We start from the raw sequence: 21,358 nt of genomic DNA, 5'->3' as shown, positions 1-21,358 counted from the left end.
ATGTTTTGTGTCTCATTACATACTTGACCCAGATGAGCTTCAAGGAGGTCAGTTATCTGTAATATATTCTACTCTCAGATCTCCATCTGTAAAGATTAATAACTGTATTAAACACCTTTTCTGTCACTGAATCTGAAAAGGGAAGGGATAAGATAAAAAGCTCAGTGTTCACCTCGTCTTCTGCTTGTACTCTTTAGACTGTGATTCTTCAATAACAACATTATAGTCACATAATTACACTGGGATTTTTGGTAGAAACCTTACAAACTCCTGGATAATGTGCACATCAGTGTGTCATCAGAAGTGAAATGGTTCTCTGTAGCAGGACATAGAATTGCTTACTCTTCTTTGCACTGTAAGATTTATTTTCAGAGTCAAATTGCACAAGTTGTCTGCATTTGTCATTAAATCCATGCATTTTGTTCAAAAAAATTTGAGATGCATACTGTGGGAATAGCAGCAGTGTAGATGGCTGCTACTCCTCCAAGAGTGGAGTACATTTAAAATGTTCCTGGCAGTAGCTTGCCTGGATAGTCTTGAAATTTTCTCAAAGAGATCTTCAGCTGTTCCAACGCTTATCTCAATTTTTGCAGTCAGGTTGGGTTTATGACAACTATATAGGAAATATCTTTTTTACTGGAAATCAAACTCTTCAGTGACTTACTGCATGTCAGAAAATTTCTTCTAGTTTGCTTTCTTTACTGTGATCTAGACTCAGAACGTCCTTCAACTTTTATTCCATATGCAATATTTTCCAAAGTTGTTTCTTGTTTTGTCACTTTTTTTCTTAGACTTCTTCAAGCTCTTTATTCTTAAAATTGTATTAAGCAAAGTATACTGGAGGTAGTCTTGCAATTGACATTTCAGGTAGTTTGATATCTTATTTACACTATCACATAGAATTAAATCCAAGATGTCTTTTTGCTGCCTGTTAGCAGTTTCATAATTTTGTGTAGCCTTGAAATCAGTTTTCCACAGCACAGGATTAGTAGCCTCTTCTCATTCTGTTTCTATTCTAACACATGACTTTCCTGTCCCAGATATAATGCTTTGCGATTCCCATGACCAGCTTTTGTCTTGTCAGTTTTGGATTGCCCTCCAATTTTGTCCAGAGGACTTTGAATTCTAAAGTTGTTTTCCAAATACTTGTTTCCTGTGTGTTCTTAAAGAGATTCCTTAGGCTAACTCCTTAACATTTATGAACAAATTGCTGATTTGGATATGTAGATGTGAATACTCTTTTACAGTTTTATTTCCTGACATAAAATGAAGAAACAACAGAACTTGAAGCACCTAATCACAATATGTATACTCACTTTAACATTCATTTGCCCCTACTCTATGCATTCTTGTTTGTCAGTCCAAAAAAAAAGTAAATATCAACAAACAAATAACATTCTCCTCTCTTGTTGCCATGTCCCAGAAGCTCTAAACAACTACAAGCAAACTCTCATGTTGGAAAGGAGAAACCTTCCACCACAGTTTTCACTTTGAAGAAAATGCATGTTAATTTCCTCTGTGGGGTGCTCAAGTCTGCCTTTACCAGGGGAGTTAAAATTTCTTCCTTATTTGTAAATGTTACAGCTTTATCCAGGTTTTTCAAACTATTTAAACCACATTTGTCAGACTTCAGCAAGGCATACCATGAATTAGAAAAATTTCACATTCTTGTAGCATGTTTCCCAACAACTTGTCCTCCAACATTGTTTTGCAGATGTGTTGCTCTTTGCAGCCTTGGTATTTGGATCTGTGAGGAGCTAGTTCACGAATCTCATCATCCTCAGATCAAGGAAGCATTGAATGTGATTTGTGTTTCTTTAAAGGTGAGAGTCTAATGCTTTTACAATGCCTATTGCCTTGATGTGTAAAGTCGTCATCACATTTTAGCATCGTACTTCACAGACTCATTTTCAATTTTAGTGATAGCATGTCAACAGTATATTCCATTAATAATCTGTGTTAAAAAGCTGCACTTTTTAAGCCTTTTTCCCCACTTGAGTGTTTTTGTTTTCCTATATTTTTGCAAATCTTTTTCATATTTGCTCGTATTTTATGGAATAAGTAGACTATTAAAAATACCTAATTTACCAGTATTTTGCAAGCTCACATGTTTGTGGAAAATATGGGGGTTTAGTATTTCCCAATTTACTTTCAGAACCTTTCCATATTTCTATAGAATAGCCTAGTCTTTCTGCATATATACATGGAAGAAAATTGGGATGTACACCTGTTGTACACAGCTCACAGACCTTGGGGACTAACTCCTTTACAGCAATGGGAATCTGAAATGTATCTTAGCAAATCAGTTGATCACATCCTGTGAAGCAGGATTTGAGTCTGTGTCTAAAATGGGTAGCTGCAGGGCTTTTAGAATTAGACTCTAAATTGCAATTTCCTGCTTTGCAAAATAACATTCATCCTCTGCAGCTTCATTAATACTCTCTTCCAGGGTATTCCCCTTGCTTTGTAATATCCCCTAACTAATGCATTTTATCAAGTTCCTGTGCAAGTTTGGTATTAAGCAAACGATGCTGCTGCTATTTTACTTCTGCAATTTATCAAAGTTTGAACTGGTTTTAATCCCCACATTGATTATGATTTCTCCTATTTTCCTTTGACATATTTTATAAGCAAATTATGTGTATCTCATTTACATTAAGTATAAATTGCTTCTTGAATGAGAAGACAAATATCTTTTATACTTCTAATTTGTTTTGCTTTGTGTTGGCAAAAGCATCCAGAGCCTGTTGGCTTTTCTCCTCTTCCTAGCAGTGGTAGACATTCACATTTGAGGTTAATCATGAAATGAAAAGTTCATAAATACATCATGAGAGAAATAGATGAGCCTTAATTTGTTTATCTAAGCAATCTCCTGGTTTCCTAGTAGTCAAAGGTTTATACTCTCAGAGTGGATTGTTTTCTTATTTTCAGGAGAAATGAATGGATAGGGAGCTATAATTCTAGTCCAACTTACTGAAAAGTGCAGTTGAGCAAACAGCATTGAGGAGAAATGTTATCAACAGTTGTATGCCCATTTCCAAAGCATATTCAGAACTGTAGTCCAGTAGTTCTCCCAGCAGTGTGGTGATATTGCTGTATCTATATTAACCTCTGCTGAGTCTGAGCACAAAAAATCCTAACTAGCAATCCACACTCTTGTGTTTCATGATTATATTATGCTCCTCTCAAAAATGCTGCAGATAGTCACAAAATTGCATTATACAGGCTTAGTTGAATGAGTGCTAAACATAGATTAATTAGAAGCAAAGAAAGATTAAACTACTAAGGCAACATCTAGAAAGCAATGGATCATTGCAAAAATGGGGAGTGTGGCAAGGCTATCCCTTTGAGAAGAACCGTGAGGACTAGGTACTAGGCAAAGTGCCAGTTCATTGACAGGTTGTTTTTTCTCAGTTGAGTAACTTGTAAAAAATTATATCCACAGTTACATTGCTAAATCATATAAAAGTAGTGAGCTCTTATGCTTATTAGCATTCAGTGTTTTGCAGAGATAGAGAGTGGTGGGTGAGATGTTTGTAACATCACCTAGCTGCCTTCACAGCACTTCTGAAGGCTTTGGGAAATTAAATCAGAGCAAAGCAGCTGACTTGGAAAAGGTGAATTTGTTTGCTGTCCAGCATAAACTCAGTGTTGCTGCCTGAGTTCAGGAAAGTGTACTTCCAGGACCAGGGCACGCAGCTCTTTAACTGTCTATTCAAAAGTGCCTGTGCGTTCTTTTAAAACGTGATATATTGACCATGCTGGGACAGGTCTCTGAAGCAGATGAAGGGTTTGATCTGTGTGGATCAATCCCTATCTTCTTGATCAAAACATCATACACAGTGCTCTTCCAATGAACTAAGGCTTGAAAATTTGAATGTGCAAGATTTGAACTGTATCTGTATTTGTTACCATGTATTTTTCATCCTTCCTGTTAAGTTTGTGTCTTCACTGATTCTTGTACCTTTTCTTGAATTAAAAAAGATTAAAAATATCTTCACAGAGAGCAATGAAATAATTTGCATAAATCACTTTAGAGCCTCGTGTTCTTCTGTTTACTTACTTGGTTTTAGTTTTACTTTTTTCCTTTTAAAAAAGAAAAAAATATATTCCCTGTATTTTTAGGTAGTAAACAGCTGATTAATCAAAGACTGAACAATCTCCAGGCCTTTTTTCCCAGGTATATTTGTTCTTAAGGAATATCCAGATTACTGAATTTATTAAGCTACTCTTGTTTCTCCACTCCTTTTGTCCTCTCTAGTGACTTTGGGGTTTTCCTGCAAGCTTGTAAGGAAGTTTCCAGCAATCTGCATTTGATCTCAAGTTCTGTAATCATATTGAGAAGCTTTCAATTTTGCTTAATTTTTTTTTTTGATTGCCAGTGGAGCTTGAACATTAGAATTTGTACCCTGCCTGCTTAATAGAATTGGATTAAGAAAACAGTATAAGCAGCCAAGAAATTAAATCTAAGTATTTGTGAAATATAGTTACCCTATTCTGAGTTCAGAGGTAGACACTTGCCTTGCAGCACACGCTAGTGAGACCGCTTCACTGCTAAGTAAAATGAGATTAAAACAAATGAATTATTTTGGTTTATTCTTCTAACAATGCAGGAATTCTGAAGTCACTCATCTTTACTGAATAGGTTTTTCATGATTAAAGCATGAACTACCTGGTCGTTTTCTGAGTGATTTGAGATTCCTCAGTGTTATGGTTTGGAGCACTTGCTTGCAGTCAAGACAGAGTATTTTCTTAAATAAGAATGTATTTGAAGTCCTTCCCTTGAGGCTGTTGCATGTTGTTTTTAATTCTGTGTGATTTATGCTGTCTTCTGAGGTCTGCAGTTTTGCTGTGCTAATAACCATTCTGCTCCGATTTGTCTTCAGCTCAGTTTTGTGGGATTTTCATGTCCTAGATGAATAAAATTCACTTGTAAAATCCACTTTGTGCTTGTTGCTGGGTACACAACTTAATGTTTTCAGGCAAGTGCAATGAAGGAAGAATCCTCAATTACATGCTCTGTGAATTAATAATTTATGGAAATGTCTCCCTGTCTCTTCATTTCTTTGTTTTCCCACTTATGAGCGTGGGGCAGCATGTGCATTCAGTCCCAAGCCTGGGGACTAAATGTGCAAGTGCAATCACTTTTGCCTTGACCAACACAGTGACTTAAACGTTTCAGTAACTGTTAGAGGCAGGCTCCAGTGCAGCAATGTTTCCCTGCCTTTAAAAGAAAACAGAAAAGAGGAATTAGGCACAAAAGTTGAGGTGCATTAATTTCCATTCACCCAAGTGCTGTACACAGTAGTGACTAATAAATACAGAACAGTAGTCTCACTATTAGTACTGTCATCCCCCCCATTTTGAACACACAGCTGTTCCCCTGCCCAGGTTCTTAAGACCTCCAATTTGAGAATGAGATCCCTTTTTTGCAGTGATACAGTAACATTAATAAACATTAAGGTAGAAACGAATTTGTTATTTCCAGCTTTATGATGCTGTGCTCTGAAATGAGTTAGGAAACTCATCTCTCCCTTTCCCTCATCATGTGCCACTGCCTAATTGTCTATCCCAAACCTTCAATGTTAGCTGCTAACATGTGGTCATTGCCATCAATCAATTCCTTTTAAATTCTGTAATATTTAATTCTTTTCTTCCAATAAATAGGTACTTAAGGGACTACAGCTGTCTACCAAAATTTCAGACTGCCTTACACATACATATGCTGGTGTGTGAAATGTCATCCTTACTGTGCTGTGTTCTCTTTTGTAGTTTCCAAATAAAACAGTGGCCCAAGTTGCCTGCAGTATGCTGAGCATGCTGATACATTATGTGCATAGACTTCAAGTGTATCAAGCTGATTCACCTTTAAGAATTATTCAAGTAAGCAATTTTTCTTTTAATGTGAAACTGATTTTTTGATATAACAGTAAAATGTATTTCACTGAAACTACAATATTGACAAGTGTGCTTCACAAAATATTCAGACAGTAGAAACAAAATCTTACTGATAGTTACATAGTCAGACAGAATTGTCAGGATTGGAAGGGACCTCAAGGATCATCTACTTCCAACCCCCCTGCCATGGGCAGGGACACTTTGTAGGGGAGGCTGCCCAGAGCCAAATCCATCCTGGCCTTCAAAAACACTGAGAAATGGGGCTTTCACCATCTCCCTGGACTGCCTGTTCCAGCTTCTCACCACATTATGGTGAAGAACTTCTTCCTAAAGTCTGATATAATTCCACACTCCCCTAGCTTAAATGCACTCTCCCCAGTCATATCGCTACCCAACACCCTAAAAAGTCCCTCACCAGCTTTCTTGTAGACCCCCTTCAGATATTGGAAGACCTCAATAAGGTCTACTTGGAGCCTTCTCTTCTCCAAACTGAACAACCCCAACTCTCTCAGTCTGTCTCCATTGGAGAGGTGCTCTAGCCCTCTGATCATCCTTGTGGCCCTTCTCTGGACACATTCCAGCATATCTGTAATTACTTGGGCTTGATGGTCTTTGACTTCTTTTCCAAACATAATAATTCTGTGATTCATGGGTTTACATTGTATTTGCTTGCTGAATGCAATATTAGCATGTAAAATGGCTGTGGCATGTTTATTTTTTTCACAAATATAACTGTGTACATGAGAATATTGTCAATAAAATGCACATAAATATTAAATACCTTCAAATATGTGTGTTTAAATTTAGTATGGAAGTGGTCACAACTGTAGATCCGTATTTTATTTTGCATATTCATATGCAAAAGTTTGCATTAAAGTGTTTCAATATAAAGCAAAATAATCACAGAATCACAGAACTTTAGAGGTTGGAAGGCACCTCCAGAGATCATCGAGTCCAACCCCCCTCCCAGGCAAGATCTCCTTGGGTAGTCTGCACAGGAATACATCCAGGCAGGTTTGAAAGTATCCAGAGAAAGAAACTCCACAATCTCTTGTGGCAGCCTGTTCCAGTGCTCTGTCACCCTCGCTGTAAAGTTTGTCCTCATGTTGAGATGAAACATTCTATCTTCAAGTTTATAGCCATTGCTCCTTGTCTTATTGCTATGCAGAACCAAAAAGAGATTGGCCCCATCCACCTGCCACCCACCTCTCAGATATTTGTACACATTGATGAGATCTTTGTCAGTCTTCTCCAGACTGAACAGCCTCACATTTCTCAATCTTTCTTTGTAGGGGAGATGCTCGAGTCCCGCAGTCATTTTTGTGGCTCTCTGCTGGACTCTCTCCAGCAGGTCCCTGTCTCTCTTGAACTGGGGGGCTCAAAACTGGACACAGTATTCCAGGTGTGGCCTCACCAGGGCAGAGTAGAGGGAGAGAGGAACCTCCCTAGACGTACTGGACAGGTCAACTTTGAATATGTGTTATGATTTTATTTCGTTGTTATTTAGAATGGCTTAGGGTGGAAGGGACCTTAGAGATCACCTAACCTTCCCACCATGGATAGGGACACCTCTCAAACTGGACTTGGCTACTCAGGGCCTCAGCCAACCTAGCCTTGTAAATCTGAAGCACAGATAAAAGATAGAGGTCTCCCAGGTAACCATAAAGGGAATCATGGAAGTTTCTTAAGAATTTCAGCAAGTATTTCTCTTCCCCTCTGCAGTCATATGGCTCATTAAGTACAGTAAATTTACAAATTCAGTAATTCTGAGAAATGATGGAGCTTAAATAGCCTCATACACAAACACACATCAGGCTCCTTCCTGCACCCTACCTCTTGCTGCCTGAATATTTGGAGTAGCTGTGTAATTTCATTGTCAGTAGTGCATCTACGTCAGTCAAGCAGAACATATTCCTTTGATATCTTCTGCAAAACCCATTTAAAAGAATTTCATTTAAAAAAAAAAAAGCTGGCAAGGAATGGTGTAATTTGTCTCAAAATAACCTTGGTCAAACTTTCACCAGGCACCTGTGAAATTGTGTCACATTTACCTGCTTACAAAGTTGGTTTAAATGTTTAAATGGTCTCTTAAAAAGAAACTATGTTGTCTTCTCTCCAGATTCTGATAGCAACTATTACCCATCTGCTACCCAGTACAGAAGCTTCATCTTATGAACAGGACAAGAGGGTAAAGATTTTTCTTCCTTTTTTTTTCTTTTTTTTTCTCATTCTGATGTGCAAATTGAATTCCAAAGGTCTGTGACATGCTATTGTTGCAAAATTTAAGCTGTGCCTTGAAGTAAAGATTCAGCTGTTCAAGCATGATGCAGTATAGTCTCAGAATTCCAGCAAAGAAAGTGGACTTTGGAAGTTTTTGAAGGAAAATGTGTTTTCAGTTAGCTGAGATTGGTCACTTTCAATAATCAGAAACTCTTTTATTTTCCTTATCCTCAATAAACTGAGCAAATAAAGTAATGTAGACTTTTCTGTCTTATAGTAAAAATATATTCTCAGCTTTTAGAGAACACCTTTCAAAATATTTATAAGATAATGGATATTTTGCACTTTTGATGCTAAGTACATTCTTGAGCAACATAGGCTGTAGAATCATAGAATCAACCAGGTTGGAAGAGACCTCCAAGATCATCCAGTCCAACCGAGCACCCAGCCCTAACCAATCAACTAGACCATGGCACTAAGTGCCTCAGCCAGGCTTTTCTTGAAGACCTCCAGGGACGGTGCCTCCACCACCTCTCTGGGCAGCCCATTCCAATGGGAAATCACTCTCTATGTGAAGAACTTCTTCCTAATATCCAGCCTATACCTGCCCTGGCACAACTTGAGACTGTGTCCCCTTGTTTTGTTGCTGGTTGCCTGGGAGAAGAGACCAAACCCCACCTGGCTACAATGCCCCTTCAGGTAGTTGTAGACAGTAATAAGATCACCCCTGAGCCTCCTCTTCTCCAGGCTAAACAGGCTGTAGTCTCTAGGTTAATTTGATTGTTGTCTTCCTTCAAAACAATTACTATCTTTTAATGTTTTCAGTGGGCCTGGGTCCCCTAGCTCAAGTGGGCTCCCTTTTCACTTGATATTCACAGTAATACTTTCTGCCCTCTGAAAGCTGTCTGTCTTTTGAATGATTTGGCTTTGCTTTAGGGCTGTGGGGCTCCTCAATTGTCATTCAAAGTTCGGCACTTGGGCATAGTTTATCACTGGCAGCTCTGTTGTTCTGAGCCACCCATTCCCACAGGAACTTGCGTTCATCTATTGCTTATTTTGGCCTTCAGAGCTCTATTTTGCCTCTCCTCTCTGCTTGCTGCTGTAGACTACAGCAGTGTGATAAGCTAGCCGCCTTTCCATTTGAGACGCTTCCCATAAATCAACAAGTTTCTCTATGAACTAATGCAATCACTCTGTGTCAGGTTATCACCAGTTACCTAGTTGGGCAAAACTTAAACCTAATGGATTTCTTTAAAAATGGTTTAATATAAAATTACTTGGAGCTCTTCATCATTAGATATATTATACAGTGCCTCTGAGAGACAAAGTTGTAATGCGTTACGTGAAATAATTATGATGCTTATGTTGCTTATTAGTAAATTAGTTAAATATCTTCTTTGAAAGACTTATTGAGCTTGGGAAATACTTCAGAAAAGCTTGCAGCTGTTTATCTGAATTGTTCACTCTTCTACAGAAAAGTTTTAAAAATACAATAAAAATTATTTGAAGCCACTAAGTTATTAATAATTTGGTGGGCAGATGTGTCTTAATCTAATTCCATTCTACAGTCTTTCAAAACATCCCCTAGAGGGAGTCAGCAATCTTGCTGACTGAGTGGCCTACAATACAGAAAGCAGTGGGATTTGTTTCAGATGATAACCTGGTGCTGCACAACATTATTGACATGTTATGAAGGAAATTTTGTGTTATTTATAAAGCTCTAAATGCAGCTGAAATCCTTCGGTTCTGTGTGATCCTTGATTCACTTTACAGTGAGATTTATGTGCAAAATGGCACATCAACCTTAATTTGTACCTATGTGTCTGGCATTTAAAAAACAGTGCTCTACAAATCAATTTTGAAATTCATGGATGTACTCTCAAGGATGGTATCTCCTGAAGACCTGCCATAATGACCAGCTGGTGTCTTTGTTAAATATCTCAGTAGCCAAAGCTTTTGCTAATGCTGTAGGTTTTTAAAATAACAGTGGCTTTTAGACCTGCTATTACTGTAGAAGGTTGACTTTACTGAACTGAAAAAAATAAACCAGAAAATTAAAATACAATGATAAATGGAAACTAACAAGTGCTGGGTTAATTGATTTGTAATTCAAAGTGTTTCTTCCAGTTGGTGGTTTCTTTACTTCTGTGCTTGTTGGATTGGATAATGGCCATGCCACTAAAGACCTTGCTACAGCCTCTTCACACTACAGGAGCAGAAAACGATAAGAGTGAAAGATCGGTTCTTAATTGTATATATAAGGTACATGTTTCTTTACTTGCTAAATAAAAACTCTAGATATGGAAGTGCTGTCAGTTGTCATGGAAATGAAGGCAGAAGTTTTCTCTAAGCTGACCTCTCTACTGCTGAAATGTAGAGTGCTGGCATAGTTCTTCTACATTTTACTGTACCTACTTGATCTTTGGTATATTTGGAGTTGTTGGGTTTTGGTTTCCATTTTGTCATGTTTAAGTTCATTTCTGTGTGTCATATCAGTATTGGATGCTTGTGTTGTGGAAGACCAGCTCTATAGTTAAGAATAGAGGATGTAGCTTTTATGTATGAAGCGATTTTAATTAGCAATAAGTGAACTAAAAAGTGCTAAGTTATAATTACTGTCTTTAGGGACATAGAACAAAGATGGGATTTTTTTTTTTTTTGCAAGGGAAGGAGATTAAAACCTTCAGTAGCTTAGACCTGGTACATGTAATTAAAGAAGATAGGATATCTAAAAATAAAGGTGGATTAGTGATTTGCTGTAAGTTTTGTTAAATTCCACTTCAATGTAGATATTGTTTCTGTAAACATTCAGCGTCTAAAACTTTCCAACATTTTGTCCTGCCTACCTGGTTCAAACAAATCAATTAAAAAAATGTAAATAAAAGAAAACTTCATTTCTTATGAAACTATCCAATAGAAATTTCAGCAGTTCATGTCATGCAATTCTCATTTTGTTCTAGGTTCTGCATGGATGTGTCTATGGCTCTCAGTGTTTTAGCAACCCTAAATATTTTCCTCTAAGCCTTTCTGACTTGGCATGTGTGGATTATGATCCTTTTATGCATTTGGAAAGCTTGAAGGAGCCAGAACCACTGCATTCACCAGACTCTGAGAGATCTTCTAAACTTCAGCCAGTCACTGAAGGTTTGTCAAACTGCCTAAATACATTTTCTTTTGAAGGATTTTATCTTGGTTTCCAGTATTTAAGTGCTGGTCTCAAGTATAAGTTTTAACTTATACCTAGACATTAGACAGGAACTATTAGTATGGAGTGAGCTAACATAATTTTGAGCAATTACTGTTGGATTAACTGAAATAACTATCTTCTGAACAACATGAAGATCAAATTGATATGGATTCTTCTGTGGTCTGCGTAGCAGGAAGAAGTGTGAAGTACTGCAGCGTGGATAAATGTTGCTTTTCATTTTACTTTCAGTAAATTAGTGGGTTTTTTTCTTATTTTCCTTCTTTTTCTAAGAATATTTTAAATTTCTTTCCTATCTGGTCTTGAAATATTGAAAGATTTCTGTGGATTTTTGTAGCCTCTCACAATTTATTGTAAATCTTTTTACACTTTTTAAAACCACAGTTAAAAAAGATAAATTTCCTCTCATCTGCATAGAACCTTAAGAGACCCAGGAATTATTTTTTTTTTCAGAACTTGAAAATAAAAATAAAGAATCAAGAAACTAACCTACAGAGGAGCAGCATATATTACACAGTAAATCTAGTAAATATCAAACAGATGCATTGGGAGGAAAATTGAAAAAGATGAGATTAAGACTGATACCAGAAACTCTGTGTAGTGCTATTCTCCCTCCATATTAAGTTGTTCCATTTAGGCTTCCTTAAAGGTACTAAGAACCAGATAAATGCAGCAGCTCTTTGTAGCAGCTGTGTGCTAACAGCAGGTGATTTTGTGGTCTGTAGTGTCTACGTGCTGTTTTTTATGTAGAGAAAATGGCTAATCATTGTGCCCTTGTCTAAGGCATGCTTCATCATCCTCAAGTACTTTTTTGGCCAAAGAATTCTTAACATAGAGCTGTTCCCTAATAAGCTCAGTATTGGATTGAACAAGTCTGATTTGAAAACTATTGGCAGGAGGAGCTGTAATTATTAAATTTACTGAAGAATGAAGCAAGGTACTATAGTTGGCTTTTTGTCAAATGGCTGTGGTCTTATTAGCAAAAAGTAATCATCTGCTGGGTTAGAATGAAAGAGGCTTCGAAGGATTCATTCTGTCCTAATTACAGTCTCACCTATACATATTATGTAAAGCTAATATTTAAGGCATTTGCCAAAATTAACTTTCCCTGCGTGTTCTATTACAGTGTAGTGAATTGTAGTAGCTTTTTATGCCTGGCATCTTTTGTATTCTGTAATAATCTGTAATTATGGTTTAGCAGCAAATGCCGCACAGCTTGTTTAATCTGACGATCTGAAAAGACAACCCTGAATAGATTTGTCTTTAAATGAATGTAGTTGCACAAAGCCTTAGTATCGATATCTTCAGTTTGCATTTCCCTATGTGATCTCTTTGCTAATTTCTTGTTAAATTTCTTTGGAAAAGTAATTTCAGATGTTCCTTAATTAAGGAAGCTGCGTATGTTTTTAAAGTTTCAGGGCTCTGGAATCGTTAAGTCAGATGGTGAAATTTAATTGGCAAACTACAGCATTATATTACAACCCCTGTCTTGCAACCTTGGCACTTCCAGTCCACGTTGCCAAGCAGGGAATAAAATTGGCAGTGCTTAGCTGACTGCACAGCATCTGTTCTCCTTGGCATTGTTGGAGGAGTGAGAAGAGTAAGGTTGGTGGATAACAACCAGTCTGGGACTTGATTAACATGGGGTCAGTTAGTCCAAGCTAGCAGCAGAGCTGAATACCAGTGGTCAGTCTCTTTTTCAGAGGAGTAAAAGTACTGTCATAGTTTGTTGGTTTGGGGCTTTTTTTTTTTTTTTTGGTTGGTTTAGGGTTTTATTAGTGGGTTCAGGTTTTTTGGTGGATGGATTTTATCGGGCTGTTTTTGTTGATGATGTTGTTGGGTGGCTTGGTGGCTTGGGGTTTTCTTTTGGTTTTGTTTGAGGTGTTTTGTGGTTTGGTTGTGGTTTGGGTTGGTTTTGTTCTGTTTTTCTTGAAGGAATGGAAATGGGCAGGATGGCAGTTGTAGGAAAATCAGGAAGGTTCTACAGAGACAGGGTGGGGACTGCTAAACTCTTTCCTCACATCATAATCAAACTTTAAAGTTCTGAACTGTCAGAATTCTTGATGAGATGCTTTGGTTGGTTTAATAGATGTGACTCACATACTCTGTTATGTCTCCCATTGTTGAAGGTCAGATCCATCACAACTTCGATGGACACTTAGCCACAGCGTAATGTGGTACAAGACTTTTCAGTGATACAGCTGTGTATCAGTATGTAGTGGGGACAGGATCTGTCAAGAGGCTGGAGCAAGCCCTGCAGTAAATGGCAGAGCAGAGATTTAGTAAATACTTTTGAAACAGGCAGTGTGGGGAGAGAAGAGGACTATTCCCCTCTGTTTCAGTAACTTTCCAAGTCCTGATGAATCTGTTGTACCTAGGACTGTCTGGGAAATTGTCCTCCTTTCTGTACATTTAAGATACAGTGGTAGATTGCAGCACAAGATACACAAAGAATACATTTTAAATTAACTGCCAAGTATATTAAAGTTAGATTTTAAACCTGAATAAGCTTTCCACAGCTAACAATAAGTAAATCAGTAGAAAGCTTTTCTTGCATCATCAGAACTCGCAGACAATACGACTATGGTGCTTTCATACATTTAGGGATTCACAGGACTATGTGAAGGCTTATGAAGTGTTCCTCCAGCCAGTGTTGACAACAGCTTCCCCTGGCTGCATTACTATAGGACGGGCAGACAAGTGCTGTCTGTGCAATTAACTGCACCCAATTGGCCTAGATTCAGTGTCACACTGGCAAGGCTGTGCTTTCTCCAAGGACAGTGTAATGTTATAGACATTCACTGTACAGTTTAGATGTACAAAAGCTAATTTGGACTCCATTATGTCATGATCTGCATACCTGCTTCTGCTTCTCATTGCAGAATCATAAGAATATACGAGGGAGAATTAAAATGCAACCTATCCTTCAAAGCTTCACTGTTCTTCATATTAAGTGGAAAAAGTGAAATTGAGGGGCTTTTGTGACCCTTGTATTAAGAAGGAAGCCAGTTCTATGAAAATATATACCATTAAACAAAGTCCTATACGCTTTCTAATGTTAATAGTAAAATCAGACTATTTAGAGTCTAGTTGTAAGGAAATAATAGTTTTCAGGCAAAACATTTGAAACCTTTTTCTTCATAGATCATAAATCTGTTAGAGTTGTGATTGGAGATTTGTATTTGCCTTGCACACAATGCTCTATCATTTGTTGATTTAATTTATTTTAGTTACATTTGAATATGTTTTTATATATAGATATTATATATATATATATTTGATGTATGTTTATCCAAACACATTTTAAACTAGTCTGCATAGATCAATGTTTTTTCCTGCTATATTTCAATTAATGCAGAGAATTCTTCCCCCTCTGAGATATAGTCTTAGCTTTTATTTATAAAATAGAAATATATTTTTAAGTCATTGCTGTTTGCCTTTTACTGAAAGAAGACAAAAAGTACACATTAAAATAAAACACACGCTTTATACATGGTGCATCCATAATAGTACAGTTTGTGTTTTGTGAAAGAAATTTTGAAGATGGTTTTCTCTATACCTGAAGACTAAAATTAGAAAGGGGTGAGACTTCCTTCAGCTGATGTAAAATACAGGTAGTTAAGCTAAATTGAACTTTCTTTAACTCCCTCATAATGCAACAGAGAAAGGGAAGAGTTTGCAGAGTGTGATTCATCCCATTTCTCCAGTTCAGGCTTCTAACTGAGATGAATCAATCTGTACAGGTCCATCATCCTTTAGATATCTCAAATGGTGAAGATAGTTAAATTCAGCCGTTTATCATTACTTTTTCCGTCTACTACCTAACTGTAGTTGTTTAGAAACTGTTCAGTCAAAGTTGAATTACAGAGTTAACAGCACTCCTCAAGGAAATTGAGGAATCCTCCATTCGTGCCACCAATACAGATTGGTGTTGATGGACCTTCAGCCTTTCCACAAAAGAGGTAATTTCAGGGACTGAGAAAAATAGCCAGTCTAACATGCATCTAGTGAATCACTAAGTGATCATATACACACATACATTATACTACCCAAGTAGAAGCCTGTAGCATTGTAAAGAAAGCATTCAAGAAGACAGGTCTGCAAAGCAGTCAGCTGGGCTGCTTTAATGTCTTCAAGAAAAGACTCGATGGGGCACTTAGTGCCATGGTCTAGTTGACTGGATAGGGCTGGGGGATAGGTTGGACTGGATGATCTTGGAGGTCCCTTCCAACCTGGTTGATTCTCTGATTCTAAACTAGAGAAGTATAGGTTTAGATTGGACATTAGAGAGAACCTCTTTACTATGAGGCAGTGGAGCACTGGAACAGGTCGCCCAGGGAAGTTGTGGAGGCCCCATCCCTGGAGATGTTCAAGGTCAGGCTTGATGGGGCTTTGAACAATGCAATCCAGTTGGGGGTGTCCCTGCTTACTGCAGGAGGATTGGACTCTAGCAACGACCTCTAGAGGTCCCCTCCAACCCAATGTGTTCTGTCATTCTATGATAAGACTGAGTTTGTAGAATTTGTGGTAAAGCATGAATTTGTGGTGGCTTACATTAGTGAATATTTTGATCTGCCCTCCAGAAACAAAGAGCATGGTTTAAATACTCATTTTAAAAATGAGTTTCACTGCCCAGTCATTCCTCGTTAAGGAGATGCACTTCTAGAAAGAATTTATTAGTGTTTATCCTTTAAGTTGAAAAGTTAGTTTAAAAATCTCATCTTTTCAGAAACGTTCCTGGTTTTGTTTTTTTGGTTAAGGGAAACCATCACCAAAATTTTATTTGTACCTCTGAGTTAAGTTTTCTGTGTCACTTTTAGATCAGCAATACTGTATTCTGAGGGAAGGCTCAGAAGGATTGTAATTTATAAAAGTGGCAATGGCAGATTTATATTACAATTCTTTGCATTTTAATCCAAGAGCAAAATTTCCCAGGAAAGGTTCTGGTAGGATGGGAATGTACCTCCCAAGTTTTAATGTGATGTTTCACTCTGCTTCACCATATCATCTTCTTTTTCCATCTGTCCTTTAGACTCCTAAGGGAGCGAATTCAGGCACAATAAAAACGTGGTGGGGTTTGAGATCTTACAGAGTTTGCCACAGTACAGTGGTAATAATAACTTTGTGCTAACAGATCCCTCTCATGTTTTCAGATTTTTTGGCAGAACTTAACCATAGACATTATGTTTTTGGGAGACTTGAGGTAGCTGTGAAACTCACATGTCTTTGCTTCTGGGAACCTGAGAGGTGTATTACCTTATTTAACCTGTTGTGATGGTTTGGGGGTTACCCCGCCCCCCCACACTTTTGAATTTGCCCCAGCTAACTCAGACGGACCCTGGGAATATAGATGAAGCAATTTATTTACAGCTAGCAGAATTTACAAGCAGCTATTTACAATATATACAGTTATATACAATTATATACAGAAATATACAAAGGATAAACAGTATAAAAGCACAACTCCCCTCCCAGAAACCTAAGTCCCCAGGAGGGGCTTTTAAACCACCCCAACACCTCCCCCGGCCCTCTCAACCTTACCCCAGTTCTCAGGAAGAAAAGAGGTGCAGCCAAGAGGTTAGGGAGCAAGGTTAGTAGGAGCAGGGTTAATGAGATGTGACCAGGTCTAAGGCAAAAGCAAGAGTGAGAAACAAAATGGAGAATGTTTTCTTCTTCTTCCCAGAGTTCTCAGCGTGACTGTGAGAGAAGTAGACACAATTGTTTTTCATTTCACTGCCCGTTATCTAGTTCTGTTACCAAAACATTCCAGCTTGCTTCAAACTAGCACAATCCACCCCTGTCTACTTCGCTCAGAGTATTGCTGAGAATTATCCAATCTAATCTAAACCAATATTTACAATAAACCAATATATACAAGTTCAGTTCACACTTCAATCAGATGTAGGTGATTCAAAAGCTCAGAACAGGGACTCTCAGGTGACGTTGGGTTCGTGCTCACGTACTGTAGATTCTATCGTAGATTCTCTCAGTGTTGGGCGCCGATGTTACCTAGAACAGAAAACTCCTAACAGCTTGAATTTAAACTCTCTCAGCTAAGGTTAAATTTCTCTGTGGAATACACTGGATTTCACCATTCTCCTGCATTACCCAGTATGTATGACCAGGACCTTCAGCAGAAACCACCCCTCGGACAGGTTTCCCTTCGCCCGAAGGAGAAAATACCCAAACAGTTTTCCCTAACAGATTCTTCTCATGTACAACAGGAACTTTATCACCGTCTACTGTTTGGACCAAATCTGATTGTGCAGGTCCTGCTCTGTTTACTGAACCTCTACTATTTACCAACCAGGTAGCTTCTGCTAAATGTTTGTCCCAGTTTTTCAGAGTTCCACCCCCCATGGCTTTTAGGGTGGTTTTCAGTAAACCATTGTAGCGCTCAATCTTCCCTGAAGCTGGTGCATAGTAGGGTATGTGATAGATCCATTCAATACCATGCTCTTTGGCCCAGTTTTTCACAAGATTGTTCTTGAAATGAGTACCATTGTCTGACTCAATTCTCTCTGGAGTTCCATGTCTCCACAAGATCTGTCTCTCCAAACCAACAATGGTGTTACGTGCAGTTGCATGTGGAACTGGATAGGTTTCCAACCATCCAGTGCTGGCTTCTACCATCGTTAGCACATACTGCTTGCCAGAACGAGATCGAGGTAAAGTGATGTAGTCAATCTGCCAGGCTTCTCCATACTTGTACTTTGACCATCTATCCCCATACCATAAGGGCTTGATTCGCTTAGCCTGCTTAATAGCAGCACAAATGTCACAGTCATAGATGACTTGGGTGATAGCGTCCATGGACAAGTCAATTGACCTATCGCGAGCCCATCGGTATGTTCCATCTCTGCCTTGATGTCCAGATGAGTCATGGGCCCACCGAGCTAAGAACAGCTCACCTCGGTGTTTCCAATCAAGGTCAATGTCAAGATCAGAGTTGGTATCAACTTGAGCAATCTTAGCAGCTTGGTCTGCCTTCTGGTTGTGTTGATGTTCCTCAGTTGCTCTGCTCTTAGGCATGTGTGCATCTACGTGCCGCACCTTCACTGGAGTTTTCTCCAGCCGTGCATCAATGTCCTGCCATAGATCAGCACACCAAATAGGCTTTCCTTTCCTCTGCCAACCATGCTTCTTCCAGTCCTTCAGCCAACCCCATAGAGCATTGGCTACCATCCACGAGTCGGTGTAGAGGTAAAGGATAGGCCAATTCTCACGTTCAGCCACATCAAGAGCAAGTTGAACAGCTTTTACCTCAGCGAACTGACTGGATTCTCCTTCGCCATCTTTCGTTTCGGTAACTCTCCTGGTTGGACTCCAAACCGCTGACTTCCATATTCGCTTGTTCCCAACAAGACGACAGGAACCATCTGTGAACAAAGCATAGTTCTTTTCCTGATCAGAGAGATCACCATAGGGAGGAGCTTCCTCAGCACGAGTTATTTTCTCCTCTGGAGGTTTGGAACAGTCTGTGCCTTCCGGCCAGTTGGTGATCACCTCCATCAAACCAGGTCGGTCAAGATTACCCATTCGTGCTCGTTGGGTTATCAAAGCCATCCATTTAGACCAGGTTGCATCTGTGGCATGATGTGGTGATGAACCTTTGCCCTTGAACATCCAGTTTAGAACTGGCAGTCTAGGAGCTAAAAGCAATTGTGACTCAGTTGCAATCACTTCAGAAGCTGCTTAATTAGCTTCATCTTAATTCCCAGAGCTAATTTCCACTCACTGAAATATCTAGCCCCACGTTGGGCGCCAATTAAAAATGTGATGGTTTGGGGGTTACCCCGCCCCCCCACACTTTTGAATTTGCCCCAGCTAACTCAGACGGACCCTGGGAATATAGATGAAGCAATTTATTTACAGCTAGCAGAATTTACAAGCAGCTATTTACAATATATACAGTTATATACAATTATATACAGAAATATACAAAGGATAAACAGTATAAAAGCACAACTCCCCTCCCAGAAACCTAAGTCCCCAGGAGGGGCTTTTAAACCACCCCAACACCTCCCCCCGGCCCCTCTCAACCTTACCCCAGTTCTCAGGAAGAAAAGAGGTGCAGCCAAGAGGTTAGGGAGCAAGGTTAGTAGGAGCAGGGTTAATGAGATGTGACCAGGTCTAAGGCAAAAGCAAGAGTGAGAAACAAAATGGAGAATGTTTTCTTCTTCTTCCCAGAGTTCTCAGCGTGACTGTGAGAGAAGTAGACACAATTGTTTTTCATTTCACTGCCCGTTATCTAGTTCTGTTACCAAAACATTCCAGCTTGCTTCAAACTAGCACACCTGTGCAGTGCCAAGTGCTAAACACTTGGTATAAACCTCCTGACAAAGATAAGCCAGCCTCTGCACATCAGCAACCAGGTGCTGGTCAGTACTGCACTGAAAAATTATTCTTCAAGCATCCAACTTACTTTGTCTTGTATAAACTTGCTTACAGTTCCTTCTTATATTTCAGCAGATGGCACTGTAACTTAATTTCCTTGTATGCTATCACTATCTGGACATTTAATTCAACACTGAATGTTTTTGTGTTTGTAAATCTTAAACCTCAAGAAGGTTATTGGTAGCAAAAATACAATATCAAATTTGTATTGTTTGTCTTGAGAAAGTGTAAAAATTGATTTTGCCAGCTATTAACAGGATTCAGTGTTTCCCTTTTATGCAGTTCAGATATAGTGCTCTCTAAAAATGGAGAACAGCTAGAATCCCCAGCATCTCTTACATGCCTTTGCTAAACCTTGTAGGAAAAAAACCTATATATTTACTAATAGTTTACTTTTCCAGATGCAGAATGCATCCAGTGCTCCAGAAACTAAAGATTTGTCATGAGAAATCAGTATGCATTACAAATGTGCCTTTATTTTCCAGTTAAACCAATTAAGACGTCTTAATCTCAAACTGCAAAAAGAAATGTCTTTATAAAGCACTCATTTTTATTGTGTATAAATACACATTGGAAAGGGAGGTTAGTTAATTTATACCATAGTCACACACCCAAGAGGTTGCATTTTATGAGCAAATACAAAATGAGAAAATAGCATGGTTCAGACCATTCTAGTGTGATGGACTTCTGATGATAAAAAAGGTGGGGAAGTGCTTGTAATAGTTTGTTTAATATTTAATGTGTTTAAAAATATATGATGTTATCCTTGATTTATCTTCCCCTTATAAATCTCAAATTCAGGGCATCCAGGTCCTGTCATGAGAGGCAGCCTGCAGAAATAGATCCTTTGTCCTATTAAGCTGATTTTCTCTTCTACCTGTTGTCTTCTACAGAGCAATAGTTCTTCAGTGGGGGTACCCTGAGCCAATTGAGTCTTAGCTGCCTGACAGAGTCCTTTTGACCAGCTCTGTTCTTAGGTAACGGTGGATTTGATAGAAGATTCCAGTAACAACAAAGTACTAGGCTGGCAAGGTGGGGTTACAAACAATAAGAAACTCCTTTTCTGTACTTGGATAACATAGTCTGCAAGTGGAAGGTATACAACAAAGGAGGAGGTGGCAAAATTATGTTGAAATACCAGTGCATCTCACAAGACAGATTTAATTTAAGATAGCCACAATTAAAGTCTCTTCCTCCCCCTTAAGTTTTTCCAACCTGAAACTTCCTAAAATGCAGCTGGGGCATGAGATTTCCCTTTTTGTAAAAAAAATTGCTACTGTTAGATTGTGTTCAGCATAGACAGCCCTGTCTTTGATTTAGTACTTTAAAATCATCCACTATCACTCTCAACCTAATTTACAGCTATATGCTCCCCGGGGAAATTAAGATGGATTAGAGGTTTTGTGCGTCTATGTTCCTTTGTTTTTCACAATGTAATGATGTGGGGAAATACAGAAATCCATTTCAGTTGGAAATGGACTTCTTGCAACACAGTTATGATCGGTACCTCACGAGCTATTTAAGATTTGTTTTCAGTAGATTGAGAAGTTTCGTATTTTAGAAAACCTGGGCTGATTACAAAGGTGTGGTGAAGGAGGTGTGGTAATCTGTAAAATAATGAAGATTCTTCTTTAACTG

General features: G+C 38.5%; 1 protein-coding gene across 3 annotated transcripts in view; it reads left to right on the top strand.

Moving 5' to 3' along the window:
- RALGAPA1 (Ral GTPase activating protein catalytic subunit alpha 1) overlaps positions 1 to 21,358 on the top strand; it is a 145,074-nt gene that overhangs the window by 69,095 nt on the left and 54,621 nt on the right. For all 3 annotated transcript variants that reach the window (XM_064148946.1, XM_064148965.1, XM_064148955.1), the window contains 5 exons: positions 1,715 to 1,823; positions 5,773 to 5,883; positions 8,018 to 8,086; positions 10,246 to 10,380; positions 11,079 to 11,262. In XM_064148946.1, the coding sequence (XP_064005016.1) occupies positions 1,715 to 1,823; positions 5,773 to 5,883; positions 8,018 to 8,086; positions 10,246 to 10,380; positions 11,079 to 11,262 (608 nt within the window). The remainder of the gene's footprint in view (positions 1 to 1,714; positions 1,824 to 5,772; positions 5,884 to 8,017; positions 8,087 to 10,245; positions 10,381 to 11,078; positions 11,263 to 21,358) is intronic.

The sequence above is a fragment of the Pogoniulus pusillus genome, chromosome 1, assembly GCF_015220805.1.
Source record: "Pogoniulus pusillus isolate bPogPus1 chromosome 1, bPogPus1.pri, whole genome shotgun sequence".
Taxonomy (NCBI): domain Eukaryota; kingdom Metazoa; phylum Chordata; class Aves; order Piciformes; family Lybiidae; genus Pogoniulus; species Pogoniulus pusillus.
Note: the sequence above shows the minus strand (reverse complement) of the source record. Positions and strands in the feature narration are given on the sequence as shown.